This window comes from Siphateles boraxobius, unplaced genomic scaffold (assembly GCF_051911475.1).
Source record: "Siphateles boraxobius isolate OS27281-9 unplaced genomic scaffold, OSU_SipBor_1 22, whole genome shotgun sequence".
NCBI classification, from domain to species: Eukaryota; Metazoa; Chordata; class Actinopteri; order Cypriniformes; family Leuciscidae; genus Siphateles; species Siphateles boraxobius.
Genome location: NW_027508833.1, coordinates 36,251,785 through 36,273,766, shown reverse-complemented (window position 1 = coordinate 36,273,766; position 21,982 = coordinate 36,251,785). Strand labels below are relative to the sequence as shown.

Here is a 21,982-nt window from a genome sequence, read left to right as displayed (position 1 = left end):
TTGTAAATTAGCCAATCAAGCTTCAACTAACTTTAACACGATTTAAATTTACATTTGCATTATATTAAATTTTTTAACCGTTTTATGAAAAGGTGATGCTTTTTCAATGTAGTCACCCCAAGAAAACATCATGGTTCAAAGATACATTACAATCATTTTACTGTTTTCTAGAAGACACCAACCTTAAAGTAACAAGAAAAGTTAAATCTTACCACCACACAATTGTTTGAAATATTTTTGTTTATTTCCTCCAGAGTCGCGTATGGCCAAAGCAAACAGAACAAGCATACTGAGGTAGGCCTTATTTTTCACATTCCTGTAACATACACCTTTAATAAACATCAATATATAGATATGAACATATTCACTATGCCGATAACAAATAATTATTTTCATGTCGGCCAAAAACTAATATGATTTAGTATTGTTTATAATTTTTCAATTATTTGTCAGTTTTTATCTGCTTTTCAATAATGTTCTAATTAGACAAATGTTGAAAATAATTTTGGAAGATATTATGAACTCGTCACCAATATATTAAGTATATATAAGTATATATATACATATATATTCCAAAATTGTAAACACAGTTGAATATTTAAAAACACTGCAACATCATTTGATGGCCTACATATGGTAGTGTGTCCCAGAAATACCTAAGTGTACTGAAGAAGAAAGGAGAGAGAGAGAGACAAAGAATTTTGGCATTCTCATTTTGTCACCATGTAAACATAATATAAAAAGGGGAGTTTTACAAACTGTTGAAATATTCTGCGTTACATGCTTTTCAAAGAAAATCAGATATGTTGGAACAATGGGATTTATAGCTTTTCCAGAGTGTTAATGAGTAATACAAATGTATCAGGCAATTAGCTAATTAGCTCAGAGAGGGTGACCTCATACTCTACTACGGTGGCCCAGTAGTGCACAACACAACAACATTTAAAAAGCAAACATAAGTTCACAAAAAAAACTAAATAAATCCACAACACAAGGGAAATGATCTAGACTGGGAAACACAGCCCGATCTACAGTCGAGATGATTTCGCCCTGCAGCTCAGGCTGGAAACCTGTACATTTTTCTATCCTGCTTCCGTTACAAATCTACGGGGACCAATCACAAACTGGCCTATCCACCTGGCGCGCTATTGGCGGGTTTAACACAATGACGATAGAGAAGCGACGTTCTCTTCTTCCCATCTCCAGTAATGGGGCAGATCATGTTCCACATCTGATTTACTCGTCTCTCACACGACCGTCAATCCAATTCCTTTTAACCTCTCGACGATGCTCATTGGCTTCTTTAGTTTAGCAAACAAATCACTCGAGTGGGTGTAAATGCATAAGGGACTGCCAGTGACAGGTTGTTGCACCCATAAAATGCGACCTTTTTATTCTGACAGTGTATGATTTATTAGTTACAGAATAGAACATCAGTGTGAACTTTTAACATTCAATTTAAAACGATTGAATTGCTCAAACTATGTGGGCTACAATTTCAATTCAAACAAATAATGTTTTTCTGTCTTCTGTTAAGCATTGTTCGGGGCTGCGTTTCCCAAAAGCATCAATGGTTTCTTATGATAGTTTTGGGAAACGCAGCCCGGTTTGAATGCATTGTCGGCAGTGTTTGAACGCTCTCTGTGATTGGTTCTGACTTGCAGTATTTGCGTGTGGCTCATTTTCGTTGTGTTGTGGCTTAATTTCGTTGTGTTGTGCACTACTGGGCCAGTAGTACCATTTGCACATTTATTCTGTCAGGGCAGTTGAGCATCAGAGTGCATACAAATAAAATAAGTGTTATAATCAGTCTAATTAGTTGATAAGTTGAATCCAGAGTTACTTATAGCTTTTGTACACTATTTTGGTCTTGTTCCAAGATCAGGAATGTTTAATTTGCAGCTCTGCCTATTCTGACCCTTTGAAACCTGAGCTTAAAGTTAGGAATTTCACAAACAAGGCTTAAACCTAGTCCCAGACTAAAACGCATGTTTGAGCTGTCTTAAATGAAAGCAAATTACACTGAATCTTAAAATATGTCATATATTGTTTTGTCTCAAGATGCACACCAGTAATGTTTTTTTTTTTTAAAAGCATGTTTATAAAAGCTACTTAAATGCACTAATTAAACTAAGGCCTGATCCTGGCGTAATCTAAGCCCTGTCTGTGAAACCGGGCCTAAAAATCCCAGTGATTTCAGGACAAAAGGAACACGACTTCGTAAATCAGAAAAAATCCTACACGAGAAATAAAGTTAATGCGATTTACAAAGAAATACAAAGAAAATGGAAAATCACTTAAAGGCAATGACTCATGAAAGACACATGAGTCTCTAAAAGAGGTTTTGAATGTGGTTCCTGTCCAGTTTTCAATCAAAACTCATGTTATCTCCATGAGATGAAAGCCTCCACTGGCCTCTCGTAACTCCTCTTTCTTGCGGGCCTGGACCAGGGAGAAGACCACAGCAGCTAGGGTGTTCCTCCCGAGAGAGATCCCTCTGCTGGTGATTCTCTCGCCGTAGCTTGAGCTCTTTTCCCTGCTGCTAACGAAGTACGTGCGGACCCCTCCCCGCCGCTCGCTAACCCCTTTGACGTAGATATCACCTCTAAGCTGTAGCACAAAGCCGTGGTCGGCCAGGATACGGCTCGTGCCCTCCGGGACCTGAATACGCCCACTGAGCCCTGTGCTGTCCATTCGGCTAGCAAGATTCACAGTCATGCCCCAGATATCATACTGGGGCTTAGTGGCGCCAATCACCCCGGCGACTACAGGCCCATGAGAAATACCTGTGTGATAGAGGAGTAGTTTTATACACATTAAGGGTTTTTCAGAAGAAGAGCTAATGTAGTTACGACATTTTGTAAAGGTTACAAGGCAAAAGTTAATTCTCATCCTCTCCTCGGATTCTGTAACAAATCCATAAAATTATACCCTTTTTTTTTTTGTCCAGAAAGCTTATTTTATTTCATTTTTATATATTTTGCAATGCTTTTTTGGGAGGAGATTTTGTATTAACTTTTTTTTTATTTACCTTTAAATTACAACATTTTATAAATAATTATTGAAGCAAATTATTCACATCTTTTCAACTTTTCAAAATAACTCTTCAAAACATGCTTAAACCAGGTTAGATCAGCCCAAAATATCTCACATTGGGTCAATATTGGTGACTTTGCTGAACTCTTGTGGGGAAAAAAATATTTAACATGATATTTCATGACTCTTGCCACTTGATGGCCTTACAGCTCCGCTGGGTCCTACAGTAATTTTAAGTGTGTGTGTGTATTCATAGTTCATATTCAGATATAACATTTTTTTCCAAGAAACAAAATGATTTTCGGGTCAAAATGACCCGAGGGAAGGATGAGGAAAAATCTTAAGATAAATGCCAAGAAGTTCCATAGCATGTTCTTAAAATCTAAGTGCATTTCTTAAAAACAAAGTTTTCAAATATTTTCTTAAGAACATATAACATTTTTTTTCTTAAGAAGAAAATTACAGGCTTTTTTGTTACTTGATTGAAAGACAGGTATTGCTGAAGATTTGTTGACAAAAAACAACTCAAAACCCTTTTTGCGCTGCCTGTAGATTAATTTAGTTATGCTATTAAGTTCACAGACTATATTCATCACAACTGGCTTGGAGTTAATTTGCGCTCCGTCTTATTTCGTCTGTGCGTTCTGCCTCGCTAGTTCTAGCTAGAGTTGTGATTTTCATGATCGAATTGTGTAGTAATTTGTATTATAATAGGTAGTGTTGTGTTGTGTTGTGTTGTGTTGTAGGCAGCCTAATGCCAGGATGGAGGTTATCCTAACTTTAAGAAGTTATTTATGATGATTTTTAAGAACATTCTTTTCGGAAATATGAAGACTTAAGCTTGTTCTTTAGATTTAATAAAAAAGACACAAACATTTTTAAGAAAAGTTGTTTGGGAATTTTCTGTCTTAAATTAGAAAATAAGAATAATCTTATATAAGCACTTGATTTTTGTGTATTACTAGTAGAGAAGTTATATGAGAAAAAGCACAATCTTACCGACACGCAACTGGAAGTTGTTTGAGGTACGTTTGTTTATTTCTTTCAAAGTTTCTTGCATGGCCAAAGCGAACAGAACCAGCGTACTGAGGTGAGCCCACTCGTCTTCACATTCCTATGAAATACACATGAATACAATTGAGCCTTAATTTACAAAAATGCAACCTTTCAGTTACTTAACTATTTAATTACTATTAATTATTATGAATTTATATTATTGAATTTTTAACGTTTATGATTATTTGTGCTTTTTTTGTTATATCCTTTCAGACAAACATGATGGTCAGAATTAAAATGTTATTATTTTTTATAACTTACAGTTCTGCTCATAAGTTTACATACTCTTAGCAGAATATGCAAATTGGTAATAACTTTAACAAAATAAGAGGGATCATAAAAAAGGCATGATATGTTTTATTTAGTACTGACCTGAATAAGCTATTGCACATAACAGATGTGCAATAGCTGTCATCCAGGTACATGATGAGTGGTGTGTTTTCTTTATCTTTATCTTTTCTCAAGTGTCATCCCATGTGGGATATTGTTTGTGTACAGTTGATTTATGTTTTTTGTTGAACGAGCACACTGAAGCAAATCCCTAACAACTTGCACCGAGTTGTATGGCAATAAAGTATTGAATTGAATTAAACGTATAGTCCACAAGATAAAATGACCTAATGTATAAAAATGATATTCTAAAGTTTGTATACCCTTGAATCTTAATACTGCGTGTTATTTTCTGGATGATCCAAGATCCAGATGTTTTGTGATGTTGTTCATGACTCTCCGCAACGACCTACACATTCTTGGGTGTTCCAGCATCTTCTGATATTTGAACACTTTCCAAAAGCAACTGTAGGATTTGGAAATCCATCTTTTCACACAAAGAACAACTGCAGGGACTGTAAACAACTTTTACAACTGCTCTGGACAAACAAGGGACTTATGAACAATCATAACAAAACAAGGGCTGGTTAAACTTTGGAACAGGGTTATTTTTTATAAATTCAATTATTATTTCTGACTCGTGGACAATATGTAAACATTTGTTATGTGAAATATCTTATTCAGGACAGTACAAAATAAAATAAAATAAATACGTTGCACATTCTGCAGTGGCTATGAAAACATATGAGTAAATAAGTTTCAAATTGAACTGCATTCTTATTTTATACTTCATTTTTTTTCTTGTATATTTTTATCTGATTCCAATATTGACCTATAATTAAACTGGTGCGAATAGTATTAACAACAAATATGGTTGCCCAGTAAACTATATTTCATGCACCTTCATATATTGCCAGGCATACATTTTGAAATCACATGTCAAGCCGTCTCTCACCTGTTTTTCAGGAGACAGTCCAGAAGCAGCCATGTAGCAGCTGCCAATGGTTTTGATTTTCTCTATGTCCTGGAAGTAAGGCTCTTCCAGTAGCTGGGGAAAAAAAACGGGGAAAAAAAACTAAGTAAGCCTGTCTCTGAAATATTTCACTATAACAATGTCTTATGATAAAAGAAGTGAGTGTTTGCACATAGCCAATACATTCCATACATTCTGAGGAGCTGCTATTAGCCGTTAAATCACTGAGCATGTCCAGGCTTGGATGCTGCACAAATCCACGTACCTCATCAAAGTCAGCGATAATCTCATTAAGAAGACGCAGACACTCCACATCTTGATGAATCAACTCTTTCTTCTCGTAGTAATCTGTAAAGTCTGGAATGGAAGCAAACATCACCCCAACTCGCTCATACGATTCAGAGAACAGGTCCTTGAAGCCAAAGAGTTAATACATTTGTGTTACTGTTCATTTATTTACACTTATTGATTAATGAAGAGTGCATAGCTGCTGGAACAATTTAAATGCACCAAATAGACCCTCATTTTTTCCCCATTTTGAAAACAGGTTGACAATGTTATTACTTACATTATTATTTGTTATAAGTTTAAACGGTTAAGGTCTGTCATTAATAATCCATGCAACTACCTCATTGTTCCTGTCTCTCTCGAGAAAGTGGCGAGCTACATGGCCAGGAAGAATGTTGTACAGCAGACACTCATTATGCTCCCTCAGTTCCTTCATGTCCTCCACTTCCTGTCTGGCCTGCAGACGCCACAGGAAGTCAAGCCTGGCTGTAGTTTCTAACTGTAGGTTCAAGCAGTAATAATTTCTTGAATCATACTGAGATAACTTAAAACACAAAATATAAATTGCATGTCAGCTTTGATTGTTTCAGTTATTTTACAATGGGATGATAATTAAAGCTAAGTGGTGATTTGATTATTATTTATTTATATAATTAAAAATAAATATATTTATTAATTGTTAAATAAACATGTAATCATTTTATATTATTATTAAAATCCCTAGTATATGCATTCCTATAATTAAAAATGTTCATAAGATGTTAATATACTACCTGTCTACTGTTGTAAAGGACGACCACAACAAACATGGCCATTAGCAACACAGAAATCCCTTTGCGTCTGATGTACTGAGATCTGGGCAAAAAACACAAATACACACATCAGAGCGGCTACAACAATTCAACACTCCAGGAAGTAATTTGGTGGGGTCATGTCATGAAACATTTTCTTGACTTTCTAAAAAAGTTTGATGTACTAGATAAGGGTCAGTGACAAACAATGATGACCAAGAGGATGAAAAGGAAAAATCTGCATATTAAACATATGCAATGTTACATTTAAAAAAATGTCTGTACAATTTCAAATTTTAAAAGCTCTAAAAGGGTAAAACAAAAAAAAACAAAATTTCCTTTACACTTTAAATGCACATTAATCATTACATTTTTTTTTCTTAATATGCACTTTTAAATTTATAAATATCACCAAGTTATGAAAATTACCAAGTTGTCTTTGTGTTAGTCTCAACTAATATTGCTTCAATAAAAATATTTTCATATTAAAAAAGAATAATTGTTATATTTTAAATTTGACCTGTGAATATACTGTTACTTTCAAAACTGTAAATTTACTCTAAACAATAATAATAATAAAAACATTGCAAAAATGGCTTATTCATCGTTGAAGTGCCTAAGTGTCTTAAAATTGAACACATTACCACATTCAGAAACTTGGTATGATATGACCTCTTCGATAAAGCAAAACATTGTACCTCTGAATTTGGCCGTTTTGGTGTTGGCGAATAAAGAGCACATGGAAGGCTACCTCAATGAGGTATGTGTAAACTGCAATGACTAACATCAGTATTGCCAGCTTCAACAGACAGCTGAGTCTGAGGAACACAGCACACGTCACCATGGCCAACACACCACTAAAAACAAAGAACTGCAGAGAGACAGAGAGTTTTATAGTATGCCTTATAGTGTAGTCACAGGAATTGTTTTCATGAAATAGTACCAGATTAAGCATTACTGGAAGTTGTCACACTTGTGACACATTTATATTTAATATGTATCTACCGTACCTCAGGATGGGTGCAGATGTTCACAGTCCACTGTGAGCCTTGTTTGGAGGTCTTATTACTTTCCTCATCCTCCCCAACTGTGTTACACCACAACTGTACAGCAAAAAAATAAAATAAAAATAATAATAATTTTTAATTCATAGATGGGTTAAGAGAAGCATTTTAATTTGACCCTAGAAACTATCAATTCCGGCACTCACAATATCACAGGAGGCCACACCAAAGTTAATAGTAATAGCGGCGAGGGTGAGCAGGTTACGGATGCTCTTGGTCTCGTGGATCCAGCAGCACAAATGCTGTAAGTATGGTGGGGAGCGCTTAAATTCCTCAGCCAGTGTGACCAGAAGCAGTAGCATGTAGACAAACAGGAACACTAAAAACTGGATTACCATAGGACAGATTCTGTGGGGGACACATGCATTCAGAGCGATATATCGAAAATGTAACACATTTTAAAATTCAATGAAAGTCCACATTAAGCTTTTGAAATAATAATAATAATAATAATAATAATAATAACAGCTCACTGTGGTGAGGGGATGAGGGCCTGAACAGCCATGATGAAGAGGAGCATGAGGAAAGAGCAGGCCAAGTTGGACTTGAACATCTCATCTCGCATCTGAGAAAACTGAAAGTGCAAATTTTGTGTGGGCCTACTTGTGACCAAAAGTGCTATATGACGTATAAAAGCTGTTCCTCTGCAGTCCACACCTTTCCCTCAATGTGTGTGTCTTTGAAGACCAACGTGAAGGGTGTGATGTGTTCCTTGCGCATTCGCTCACTACTGCGCACCTCGATGGCCTGCTTGATTCTCTTGTTGATTTCTCGAGACCCGGCACAATGGGAAATAATCTTATTGGGCAACTGCACCAGGGAGCCATTGGTGAAAGTGGCTAAGATCTAAAAGATGACAATACAAAAAGCTTTGCAAGTGGAAAGAAAATCTATAACAATTATTAAGAGAGATGGATGACCTATATCATGTACTTGGCATACACATACACAAAACATGTATTTTATGTATGTGTATCAAATTGTGTTTCTTAAAATGTCTGTGTGAATATGCTGCAAACTTACTTTCCCTATGGGGACAAATAAATTGAACTGATGTCTGTTTTTGCCCAAAATGTATCATATTGATTGATTAGCCCCAAAGCTAACAACAGCTAACAACTGAAATAACTATGGGTGTAACAATATATCGTGTCACAATATGTATGGTGGATAGTGACAATATGTATTTTGTAAAGTTCACCCAAAATTAAAAAATTCTCTGTGAGAAAAAATTCAAGTTTACAGAGTTTTAGTCTCAGTAACACATTAAAGTTCTATAATGTATAATATTGCAATGGGGGAATATTTGTGGGTTCTGATAATGCCAAATGTCTTATGTTACCAGTAAAAAGTGGACTACATAATTTTAAAAATATCTAGTCAGTGACAGATTGCAAGCATATTTTGTCTGAAATAACGCTGTATTTCCAGCTTCAGAATCATGAATATTTTAAATTCTGGTGTCACCATTATCCCTTGCACTGGGTTACCAGCACCAAGTCCAAGCCCATTCATTTCCACCCCAATGTAATACCAAATTTAGCATTTTAATCAACATTACATTTTTGTTAACCTTTTACCATGTGTCTTGAAGTATCGCAATAATATCTTATCGTGAGATGTTTCAAATCGTGACATGAGGGTATTGTTACACCCTTACAAATAATTTTGTTTTGCCTTGCGCACAGACTATCATATTAAATGCTTACTGTAAACATGATTTTTGTTTAGTTTTACAAATAAGAGACTAGTCTCTTATAAATCATTTTCTAATGTAATCTGCCATGCCACTGATGCTGGTGATAAAGTTTAACTTGTATCCGTCCTGGAACATTCCTTTAGTGTACTGAAGAATTCAATGAGTAACATAGTATGGCACAATTTAACAGGTTTGATAACTTTACATCTTATCACAAAGTAGAAAGAGAGGTAAGATTAAGTAAGGTTTTGAGGCCAGCACAGACTCACGCAGTTCATTCCAATGATGTTATCAAAAGGAAGCTCAGCACTCCATGTAGTCTCATTTTTGCTGGTTCGCCGGACTTTAGGAGGCTCCTTGTTTTCCTGTGGGGTTTGGCGGATCAGAAAAGTGTCGATCTTGTGTTTGCGTAAAAACTGATTCCGCTCATAGCCTCGACCTTCTTCTGTCTCATATACACCCTCTAGACAGTCCAAGGTTGCTTGTGATATATGAATCCTCCTAATATTATACAATTTGTTTTATTATTATAATATCAATTGCATTTAGTTTAACGTGTGACCATGCTAATGATTCGGTGTACTTACCCTGGGACTCCTCCAGCCTCTAGCATGTTGGCAATATCTACGTCCCAAGACCACACATCAAACTGCCATTTCTGCAGACCCAAAACCCCACACAGAACCGAGCCGGAGTGGATCCCGATACGCATGTCCACATCGTATCGTACCACGTCCTCCTTACGTACACAACTGACAAAGTAAGAGGGAAGAATACTAATTTTCTGATTTTTGATAATCTCTTTTGATTTCATCAGCAGAAATAGATTTTTATCGCTATAAAGCAACTTGGAAATAATAGAATATGAATGTTCCAAAAGATCAGGGGTGTCCAGTGCTTCTCCTGAAGAGTCAACGTCCTGCAGAGTTTCAACAGAGCTCAAACCTGCCCCAACATTAAGCTTTCAGGAATCCTGAAGACTTCGACAAGCTGGTTCAGGTGTGCTTATTTAGGGTTGGAGCTGAACTTTGCAGGACAGTGGACCTCCAAGAGCAAAATTAAAAACTGTTGCAAAAAGTTTTAGTGGCACAACAAAGCAAGTCTTTGGGGGAAATCAACAATTGAATGGCTTGCTTACAATCTCTGGAATAGGAAAAACATTTAGAATTACACACAAACACTTTGAGTGGGGGGTGGGGTGGGATGTCTAACATGTAAAATACACACCGTATAGTGTTTATCATGGCCAGACCCAGCTCCACACAGCAGCGAGCATGTGCAGTTTGGGGCTCTGGGACGCCAGACACACAGTAGTAACAATCTCCAAGAATCTTTATCCTCATGCAGTGATTCTCCTAAAATATCAAATGACACCTTTCAATAATCTTCTAACATTGCACATTTCTACACTTTGGTATTAAGTAGCACATCTGACACTAAAACTAATTGGGACAGTTGTGATATTTACAATAGCTACAACAAAATGATTCCTAAGCTTACAGTAAATTACAGTCAGACACAAATTGACCAAAACCCTTTTCTCCAACGGCCTGTAAAACCTAAAGGTTAATCTTTCTCACCTCAGCAAGGCGATCAAAGCGACCGAACAGCTCATTGAGCGTGCGCACCAATTCCTGAGCCGACATGGTCATGGAGAGAGAGGTGAAGCCTTTTATATCAGCAAACAGGATACTGAGACAAGAGCACATATATGTTCATTTCATGAACCATCCTCGCGGTCTAAATGTGCTGGAAGGTAGTACTGCACAGGAAGCAGTGTGTACCTGACGTCTTTGTATTGATGAATGTAGGTCTTATGGAACTGTTGAGGAAGTAATTCATCATCCATAGAAGTCATATCACCAATCATCTCCATAGCAATAAACCGAGGAAGAATGGACATCACCAAGCGTTCCTAACGCAAAATGATTTCTCATTTCCTGAGGTTTCATATTAATGATCTATGAATATCATATTAAGTCAAGAATCACAAACCTGTCTCTTGTTCTCTTGCTCCATCTTGACTCGTCCTTCAATGCAACGACGGGTCTCAAGGAAGGCCTGCCTTTGTGCACGATCCGATAAGTAGTGGATGAACAGTCCAGCAGTATTCATACCCATGTACAACAGACCTTTCGCTAGTAACTGGATGAATTCCAAGAGTAAAAGTTAGCACAGCAACTGAAATGAACAAGACAAGCTTCATTAGTTGATCTCTCAAGTCGACAATTGGTTGAAGACGGTCTTGAGATTCTGATAGTGGTGTACTCTTGTGCCATAATAATTGAGCATTTATCAAAAGGAAGACCAAGCACAACTCTGAAAAAAACACAAACTTGACTCAAAATCTCAAGGATAGTTCTCGTGATCATCTTCAATTACGATTAGGCATTAATTTCTTTTTACTTTTCGACACTAAGGTGAAAATCAAAAGTGAACTTTTAAGTTTGATGAGCTTTGATCTTGAGTCCTTTTTACCTTTCTTACAATGGCTGTGTCATTGTAGTTTCTTAGGGCATCCACCAAAAGGTGCAAGGCAGCGGTGAGGAACCCTGTGCAGATGGACCACAGAAGAGGTAGGGGCAATAGTGTGTAGGTGGCGAACAGGGTGAAGAGCACATACCAGGACTGGTCCTTCTCCAATCCATATACCAAACTACCCAGTGCCTGAACAGTCTGGGACAGCCAACTCGCCAACCCAGCATAGCGCAGGTAATCTGGACACATCAATCCTTTATAGGTCAGAACTAAGACGCATATGACTGCTCCAAGTGCCATGAAGAGCCCAGCCAACCATCCTTGTTGAAGGTCCACCATCTCAGGGGCCACTGCCAGGTATATGAAGAGAATATGGAGTTTGGTAAGGATATCGATGACATTAGTGACTACAAGGGAAGTTCGGCGCTGAGCAGATGAATGATGCTGGTACAGACGCTCGAGATCATGAGATTTGAACTTGTGGTGGAGAGCAGGAAGAAAGACTCCACGCACCGTAGAGCCCCAGCTTACAAAGAAGTCTGCGTCACTGAGCGAGTCGGTGGACTTCCGAGTGGAGGTGGAGTTGCGCTCTCGTAATGGATGGATGCGGGCCGCAGAGGAGCGCCGCTTGTGCATGCCAGCATTGCCCCGTGCAGCTTTGTTACGAATCTGCCTGTTGATGTCATCGATGTAGGCATCAGTAACAATGATTTTGTGAGAATTGGCTTCTCGTCCTTCGTGGTGCACTCCTCGTTGGTCGATAATGTGACGTACCGCATTCTGCCACATTAGTTGCTTGCGTTTTAGGTTGGGCGGGGGAGGCGCATATGTGCATACCTTAGGCGGAACAGTGACATCTGTAGGACTCAAAGCCATGATCTGAACCTTATCTGAACAGGCTTTAGATCCCAAAACTCAGATAAAGACCTCTATCAACTGCACAAACGTGAGACAACAGAGAAAAAAAGATTTAATAGTATAGATGGAACATTGAAGTTGTATCAGTATGAAACTCAAAAACAAACTTTAAAATGATTTAACGCTGCATGTAAAATGACAATGCACGACAAAAGCACAGTACCCATAATTACCCACAGAATACACCCAAAACAAGTTTAATACACTCAAAGACTCCCAAAACAAGTCCCCCCCCCCCAAAGTACCCCTAGAACAAGTTCAATATCCCCAAAATGAGTTCAATAACAACAATTATGAGAGAACAAAACTGATTAAAACCACGTATACAAATGCAAAAAATTAATAAATGGAAGGATACTTGCCATTGATGTGGTGTTGCAAGCTTGATAAACCTTGTAACAATGCATGCATCTGCTCCGCCATGAACAGTAGCCCAGCTACACTGATCCAGAGACACAAGCAAATATCTAATATGGCACATTCTTGTCCCTCAGTGGTGTAATGCTCAGCAGCGGAGTGCAGAATGAGTCTTCTTTGACAGCTTTCCTTTCTGCCATGCCATGCACCATAACTATGCAAAGCATTGCGATTTAAACGACTTTTCCCATTTTGTTACCATCCAGCCATATTATCCATCACCTCGGCATTGGACGAAGACAAGCTCACTCCAGTTTAAAAAGACGTCCTGTCTGTGGATGATTGACTCTGTCTTGAGAGTTGAGTAGCGTTTTCTTCAGGTAATGAAGAGATTGCTCTGCCAGATGATCTGAAAAGCTGTCCTGACCCTTCCCAGAGGTAGCAGAGCACAATCTGCTGAAGCTTATCCAATGGAAGAATCTCGACTCTTGATGGATATGTTTAGAGGCAAAAATAAGTTGACTTGAACTCAGCACAGTCAGTGAAAGAGGAGTTTGCGATCTAATGCACATACACAGAGATACACACGCAAACAGGTAGTAATAGGTCGAAATATAAGGGATTATCTACTCAGCAATAGTGCACGTGATCCATTAAGGCCTCACGGTCACAGCTAACAGGATAATGTCCATGGTAGGTGAGTTTATGTGTGGAGGCAATAGCTAGGTTAAAATTGAATTGCTCTGGACATTTCTTTTTGGAAAGCCCCGTTTTGTTTATTCCATGTTTCAAATAGTTGATTAAAAGTGTTTTTTGTTTGCACATTATCTAGTCTATCTTGCCCAGATACATTATTACTTTATAAGAAGAAAAGGTGATAATTCGTGATTGGTTGACATCTGCTTTTGAGCAGACACAGTGCAGGGTTTTAGTAAGCAGGCTAGGCCGCTGATTCAGGGAATGTGGGAAGTAAGCTGGATAAAGTGCTTCTCACTGATCTGGTTACCAACAATATGTGCCAGGTCAGAAAGTGACTGAACCATCTGTTTCCGTCACTTTAGTGGATGACTTGGGCTAAACAATGTTGAGTTGCATTTACCCACTGGCTTAATTTTCGTAATATTATATAGTACAACAGGGGCCATTCACACACAATGCGGTTTTGCATTACACTACTGCTTTTCTATTTTTTTCTAGTTATCTGACAGTTGAGCTCGCGTCTTTTGGAGTGTCTCACGCATTACACAGCATTCTGAAAACGTGGTGCTTTAGTTAAAAGGTTAAAAAATCCAACATTTTTAAAAAACGCATCTCAAGACTTTGCCCTGCGTCTCTATTTTTAAATGCTAAATAATTTCTGTATTAATGGCCCATAACTCTGTAGATTTTGTGAAACTGGATTAGTTTGTAATGTTGTGATTTAATAATGCACTTTTCAAAATCAAAAGGGACCAAAAGTGATTTAAAATGATTCCTTTATTACGCTATACAAGCCGAATGAAGAAAGTAAATCCTTCTGTGCATAAAACAGAGACACTTTTCCCCATTGAGCAGTGGCCTTGGCATTCATTTACACTGGCCTCATCTTTCTATTCTGCATAATCACAAACATGCTTCTTATTCATGCTTTAACACATTCTATACTCGGACATATCAATGTCACACAATGAAACAAAAGGTGGAAACAAAAGTGATTCCAGTTAAAAGATTCAATATTGTGTAGTAAGGGTAGCTAATGAAACATTTAGCAATACAACTCATATTTTCATATCTACAGATGATGCCACAGTCAAACATTGTTCGGAAACGTTACATAGTCCAACATAGCGAATAAGGCAGCACATTATTAAATGGCCTTCAAAATAAACAGATGAAATAGAGATCACAAAACGTGAACTTGTTTAAAAATATAAATAATGGTTAGATTGCACATGTACACCCACATCATGTTGTAAACACCACGGTTCCATAAAAAAAATACAACATTTGATATACTTGCATTACAGTGATTATTATTAATATACAAGGGCCAAACAAAACATTGTTGAACTAATGCATGTTGGCACATCTACACAGCTCTGCTAATGTAACAGTTTTATCTCCGTTATTTTGATCAATTCCAATGTTGGTGTAAACAAAGCTTCTTTCTTCTTACGTTATCCTGGGATCATATATATATACACACACACACACACACATACATACACACAAGCTACTGTGTCAGCATCAATCTTTTTTTTTTAGCTTTGCGTTTTGCAAAACCCCCCAAAGTTTTTGTAAAGACTGGTAAACGGTACTCTTAAACACTAATATAGTCTTGGCACTAGTGACCACAACATTTCATAGACTACCGTTCAAAAGTCTTGAATAAGTATGATTATTTAATGTTTTTTTTAAAGAAGTCACTTATGCTCCCCACAACTGCATTTATTTTATCCAGTATACAGTAAAAACAGTAAATTGCTAAATGTTTCCAATTCGAATATATTTTAAAATGCAATTTATTCCTGTGATGAAAAAAAGCTGAATATACCAGTGTATTTTTGTGGAAACCATGAAACATTTTTCTTAGGATTCTTTGATGAAAAGAACAGCATTTATTTGAAATAGAAATCTTTTGTAACTATGGTACTTTCACCTTTGATCAATTTAACACATCCTTTCTTAATTAACTCCTTTAAAAAATGTACTGACTCTAAACTTATGAACGGTAGTGCATGTTTGGTAAATCCAATATAGCCTATATAGTACCCAAACGTACATAACTTTAGTCAAATTAACAAATTTCATTTGCATGACATACCATGTTTCTTGACGAGGTTGATATAAATGTATTGATGTTTGTACTTAAATTTGAATCTCTTTAAAAGACTAGTTAGCAGAATCTAGCATCAAATATGAGAAGTCTTGGGATTTTTAAAACCCAGCTCTACTGTTAAATTGCACTGAAGCAAAGGTATTGGTTAAGTTACAGTACATGTTTGATGCTTTCCTCCTCTTTGGAGTGAGCTAAGGTGAAGCAGAGGAATAACTGGGAATCACCCATGTAGGTTATGGTAAACTTGCAAGATGCATTGGGATTAACAACAGCATTTGAATGCTAAATCTGACTCACAAATAAGTAGGAAAATAAAAGGTCTTTCAACTGTATGTCTATGGGAGCAAAGCAGCACAACAGTCAGATGTCACAGGACAGACTGGAAAAAGGAAGGGTCCACCAAAGTCATCCTCATGCTTTAAGGGGATGTGACGTACATATGATCTGGGCTGTGGCCTGATAGATATGCTCCTTATAGCATTGTTTTCCCTATTACAACTTGACGTGAACATGTATATTACATTATAAAGTAAACAGGACAACTGTGGTGACTGTGTCATAGCTGCACATCAAACTCAGCTGTAACTAAGTCTTTGTTGGAGTCCAGAGGCTTCTCCATGTGTCTTAAGCGTAATCTTCACTGAGAAGGGAACTCTGCAAATGCGAGGTAACTCTCCAACTCCAACTAATGGCAATGTGAAGCTGATCAACTTAAAACAAGGGAACATGGTTAAGTTTTTGATAGCCTTAAAGGGTCTAAGTGGTCATTTGTTGGTTTTTGATGAAATCTTGAGGCGAAAAAAACAAACAAAACACTTTTGTGGTGTTACAATGTTATTTGTACTTCAGATATTGTGATAGCATATTTAAACTGCCATGGCTCACGCAAGGTTTTTAATGAACAATTAATAATCAAAATTATAAATAAATAATTAAATATGTAATACAAATTCAACAAACAAAACACCACAGCAAGCAATCTAAAATAAATTATAATTTAAAATAAATAATGTTTCAATGGCACAATGTAGATTAAAAAAAAAATGTTTTATGGCATATCTCAGACATAATGAGGAGTATGTTTGTAATGGAAACCATGTGAGATGCACTTGTGTGTGGGCACACGCTCCTACTTGATATTCTTGAGTAGGGACGTGCGAGCGTTAACCACTGCTTTAAAGGCATCCTCGCTGCCTGGGGCCACACACTTGTCCGGGTGCAACAGTACAGCCAACTTCCTGTATGCCTTGTTGACTTCCTCCCTATGAGCACGAAAAACCTATTAGTCTCAGTTTCCACACACCAGACAGGCCTTTAAAATGCTGATATAGCTAAACATTGTGGTCTCACTAAAGAGGAATCACAGTGAAGAATCAACTAATGAAGATAGGCTTTGCCCTGTACAAGGACTGTGATTGGTCAGGCATGAGGAATGACACAAGCTCATGATTGGCTTCTCAGGGTGTTGTTGAGATCTCATAGAGGCTGATTAGACTGGCAGGAGAGAATTTAGGGATGGTAATTGGATTGCAGGCATTCTCTAATGATCGCGACCCACATGATTAAACCAGCCAAGCTAACACAACCTGCAGTGTGAGTGCTGCATCAATCATGTTGAAACGCTATAATTAAATGGGAAATAAGTGTATCAAACTGCATCAACTGTTTGTTCTGACATTCTACTAAACATTCCAGAAAACAGAGTAGTAAGTAGTAATTACTAGCTTTGGCTTTCTTAAAAGGTACAATATGTAACTTTTTTTTCTTTAACTAATGAGTCAATACACGTGTTTTTGTTGTGTAAGCCTACTAGTGAATGATTTATGAGCAGTAAGATAATCATATTCATCCACACAGTCAGCTGAAGCACAACCAAAACAATACTCTTCTGCAAAATGCATGCTGCTTTGTTTTTCAACTGCTAGAAGGCCAAAAGACACATAATGTACTTTTAATGGTTATTATTAAAGCAACATGAACAAAGATGAGGAATTTAAAAAAAACTAACCTATTGACATCAAATTGCTCATAACTTTGGAGTTGGCTTAAAAGTGAGGTTTAAGAAAATCAAATCCAAATGCAACTCCAATAGGGCATGTACTAGTAATATCTGCTATTTTTAAATGATTGCTCAAATTTTTTTCCATATTTGGCTAATTAGTGCCACATGCCAGATTTCTGACTGTATAAAGTCTGGAGCACAACGTTTATTACAACCAACACAGCTGTTTAGGACTGGTTAAACAACTTTACAGAACAACATTTTAAAACCCAGTGGCAAATATGAATACAGTAATATATTTAACATTTAATTATGATTTAATTTAAAAAAATTATTTAAAGCATAAAATTTAATAAGCCATTTATTTAAATAAATTGATTATCATTTTATTTATTTATTATTCTTAAATCATATGATATATCACATGTCTGACATTTTATGCTCTTTAGATATCCACACTGGCCACTATTTTTTCAGTCTATCACAAGTTTGCAACATCAAATAAATTTATATTATACAAGAAATCAGAAATGATACAATAAATCAGTTTACACATTGTCAATACGCTGCATCAGGCAAATGCAAATGCAAACTCACTGTTCAAAATGTTGGGGTCAGTAAGATTTTTAAATACTTTTGTTCAGGAAGGATGCATTAAATTGTTTAAAAGTGACAGTAAAAGCATTTATAATGTTACAAAAGATGTAGTGTCAAATAAATGCTGTTCTTCTGAACTTTCAATTCATCAATTGGTTCTAAACAACATTAAGCAGCACAATCCTTTTTAACTGTGATAATAATAAGACATGCTATTTGTGCACAAAATCTAAATATTAGAACGATTTCTGAAGGATCATGTGACACTGAAGACTGGAGTAACGGCTGCTGAAAATACAGCATTGCCATCACAGGAATAAATTACACTTCAAAATATATTAAAACAGAAAAAAGTTTTTTTTTATTGTATATAATATTTATTGTTGTATTTTAAGTTTACTGTATTTTTGATTAAATAAATGCAGCCTTGGCTAGCATAAAAGGCTTCTTTCCAAAACATTAAAAAAATCTTACTGACCCCAAACTTTTGAATGGTAGTGTATATTGAATATTGGATTTTATTCAAAATGTTTTAATGATATGCCAGTGAGTGTGTGTGTGTGTGTGTGTGTGTGTGTGTGTGTGTGTGTGTGTGTGTGTGTGTGTGTGTGTATGTGTGTGTGTGTGTGTGTGTGGTTCCCTCAGTACATTAAATTGTTTCTGTGCAACAGACCCTATTATACAGAGCAATAGTCAATATCTAAAATAATAACCATTCATCCAGAGTATTAAGTACAAAATTTCAGCAGCACTAATAGAGACATGTAGGATGTAGCATAAGAATTACCTTGTGGCCCCAGGTTTAACCCCCAGCATATCCCAGCTGTCTTTGCTGTTGCGAATGCGTCGGATGGTGTCGGCCTGCTCTTTGGTAAAACCTACGTTGACCTCTGGAGTAGGTCTCTTCCCTCCATTTTCACACATGTCAGTTATGGAGGAGAAAAAGGCCTTTAGAGGTGGACACACAGTAGATAAACAACAGTCATTCATTAAAAACACAACAGCATGTTTGTAAACTGAAAAGAGTTGATAAAAGAATGAGACACACACCTGAAACATTTCATTGATGCCTTCACCGCTCTGGGCAGAAGTTTCAAAGTAATGGAATCCTCTGCTCTCGGCCCAAAGTCTCCCCTCACTCTCATCCACCACTCGCCTTTTCGTCAGGTCAACCTTTTAGGGTGAACAGCAGCACTTTATAACAGTCAATCTCAAGTAAATCACAAATAATACTGATATTTTAACACTTGTGGCACCTTGTTGGCACACACAACGAAGATGATGTTCTCCATGTTGGCCTGTGAGCCCATCTCCTGCTTCATCTCTGTGAGCCAGCTGTCTAGAGCATCAAAACTTTCCCTCAGACCAACATCATAGACCAGAATCACGCCCTGAGAGTCCTTATAAAACTCATTGCGAACCTGTAAAATACACAACATCAGGTATATTAACCTAGGATCAAATTCTATGCAAAAATAGATGACAAGTTAAAGTCATCATGAAATCAAAACTGAAAATTGTTTTTTTTTTTAATGGAATATTGCAGTATCATTGCACATCTTTTTTTTCTTTCAAATTCATTTACCCTCATAATCTTTAACCACAACTACCCAATCAATTTCCGACAGACAAAATCAAGTCCAGCCCTACATTTTTTTGTTTCGATGGAGAAGCAATTACACTTGGATATACATGTAACAATAGGAAGAAGAAAAGACTATCACTACTTCTGTTTCATGCCGACTTTAGGTGTTACACATTGACAGCAGCTCTATACTACCACACTGTGGTTAGTTAGATGTATTAATAGAGCAGTAACAAAAAACAATTATGGATTACATTCTATAATAAAAAGAAACATTTGTTTCAACATAATTATTAATATTACTTTATAATGTGCTTATGTAAACAAATATAAAACAAAGCAAGCAATACCTCATAAAAGAAAGGATGTCCAGCCATATCAAAAATGTTTACTTTTATCTCCCTGTCTCGAACCTGAACCCTAGAGGTAAAGAAAAAAAAAACAATTTCATTTACATCCCATCTGTGAATCACAGTAATTGTACTTTATTAATGGAATTAACGCATCTTCTTTCTTTTTTTTAAAAGTGCATCAACAAGTATGTGCCAGTGCACCAATAAGTGACAAAACAACCTCTTTAATCATGTTTAAAAAAAAATTATAAGGTCATTAATGACTTATTCATATTTAACATTTCTGCAAAAAAGGTAGATAAAATCAATTAAAGAATTAATGAATACATGATAATAAATTATAAGTGATAATATTTTAAACCATATTTTATATTATGTGTCATGAATATGATACATTTAGGAAAGGATGTTACATTAAATTCTTGCTGGCTGCCTTTTGAACATTAGGCTATATTTGAGAAAACACGGACATTATGTCAAACCCACATCACTTACTTGGTTACGCCATAATCTATCCCAATAGTGGCTAGATACTTGGGCACAAACCGCTTCTCACAGTATCGTTTAATAATGCAGCTCTGAAACAAAAAATATTAAGAAATATTACATATGTTTTAGGTAACCTAGTATGCTACAAACTATGCAGGATAACCTAAAAACAAAATCATACTGAATTAAAAGCTCCTACATTTAAAGCAAAACAGATTACTATCAAAGAATGTTTACAGTATCAGTATTCATTTATATTAAATACAATACAATACATATTTTACGTAAGGGGAAATAATTATAAAGGAGCATAACGTTACTTATTAAAAAGAGAATTAAGTTGGATGCATGTATGGTTCATTGGAACAGTGTAACGTTATTCTTACCTTCCCCACCTCTGCATTTCCCAGACTAATTACCTTAACCCGTAACGACTTCTTGTTTTCTCGCCTCTTCTGAACATTCGTGTCCATATTGCACTTATTCCCAAACCACTTCCAAATTATGAGATGAAATATCCCAAGATTTCACGTATGACTGTTTGAGTCGGTCCGTCAACACAGTAACGTTAAGCAGCCTGCTATATGGCTAACAGAGGGCCGGGTGTGTCACAGAATACTATGGATAACATTTGTCCATAAATCGAAAGTACATTTCACACATGATGTGCTGCCGACAAAAACAGCAGGTCAGTTATTTTTGCAGGTAGAAATGTTTTAAACTCGACATGCTAACGGGCTAGCTCCCCTAGCAACGACTAATGTTATTTGGTCACGCGATTGAAAACAACCGATTCAACAGAGCCTTGTGCTATAAAATAAATATAAACATATAGTTTTAAAAGACCATTTTAAATTATACAATTTCAATTTCCTAAAGAGGTTAATGGATATTATGATAAGTAAGCATTATATGTAGCTACAATCAAAACATAAGGGCAAATTATAGCAAACAGATAAGGGTTTCTATGGCGACAGCAACCCAACATAGATTCGTCAAAGGGGAGTCAATTCGTGAACGAACCGTTGCTTTGAATCGGATCTTCCCAATGAATCAATTGATCCTGCTCACAAATGCGGACATAGTCGTTCATGACTAGGAGTGAATCGGTCCGAGTAGTTATCGATTTCTCACCGCGGACCGATCGG

The 21,982-nt window shown here is 36.6% G+C and overlaps 2 protein-coding genes across 2 annotated transcripts; both read right to left on the bottom strand.

Moving 5' to 3' along the window:
• Positions 1-1,743: 1,743 nt before the first annotated feature.
• LOC143747293 (adenylate cyclase type 8) lies at positions 1,744-14,322 on the bottom strand. The gene is made up of 18 exons (XM_077239969.1): positions 11,716-14,322; positions 11,233-11,382; positions 11,022-11,152; positions 10,818-10,929; positions 10,465-10,592; positions 9,825-9,989; positions 9,507-9,738; positions 8,196-8,384; positions 8,012-8,112; positions 7,685-7,886; positions 7,485-7,577; positions 7,173-7,345; positions 6,457-6,538; positions 6,024-6,182; positions 5,661-5,807; positions 5,378-5,470; positions 4,036-4,150; positions 1,744-2,786 (listed from the first exon to the last, which is right to left on the bottom strand). The coding sequence occupies exons 1-18, from the start codon at positions 12,589-12,591 to the stop codon at positions 2,380-2,382; spliced, it is 3,555 nt and encodes a 1,184-aa protein (XP_077096084.1). The 5' UTR covers positions 12,592-14,322; the 3' UTR covers positions 1,744-2,379.
• A 126-nt stretch (positions 14,323-14,448) lies between these two features.
• On the bottom strand, positions 14,449-21,941 carry dnajc27 (DnaJ (Hsp40) homolog, subfamily C, member 27). Its single transcript, XM_077239970.1, has 8 exons — positions 21,221-21,941; positions 20,841-20,923; positions 20,343-20,412; positions 19,664-19,828; positions 19,458-19,580; positions 19,195-19,355; positions 16,942-17,070; positions 14,449-16,518 (listed from the first exon to the last, which is right to left on the bottom strand). Exons 1-8 carry the CDS (start codon positions 21,305-21,307, stop codon positions 16,515-16,517), a joined length of 822 nt encoding a protein of 273 aa, XP_077096085.1. The 5' UTR covers positions 21,308-21,941; the 3' UTR covers positions 14,449-16,514.
• Positions 21,942-21,982: the final 41 nt, after the last annotated feature.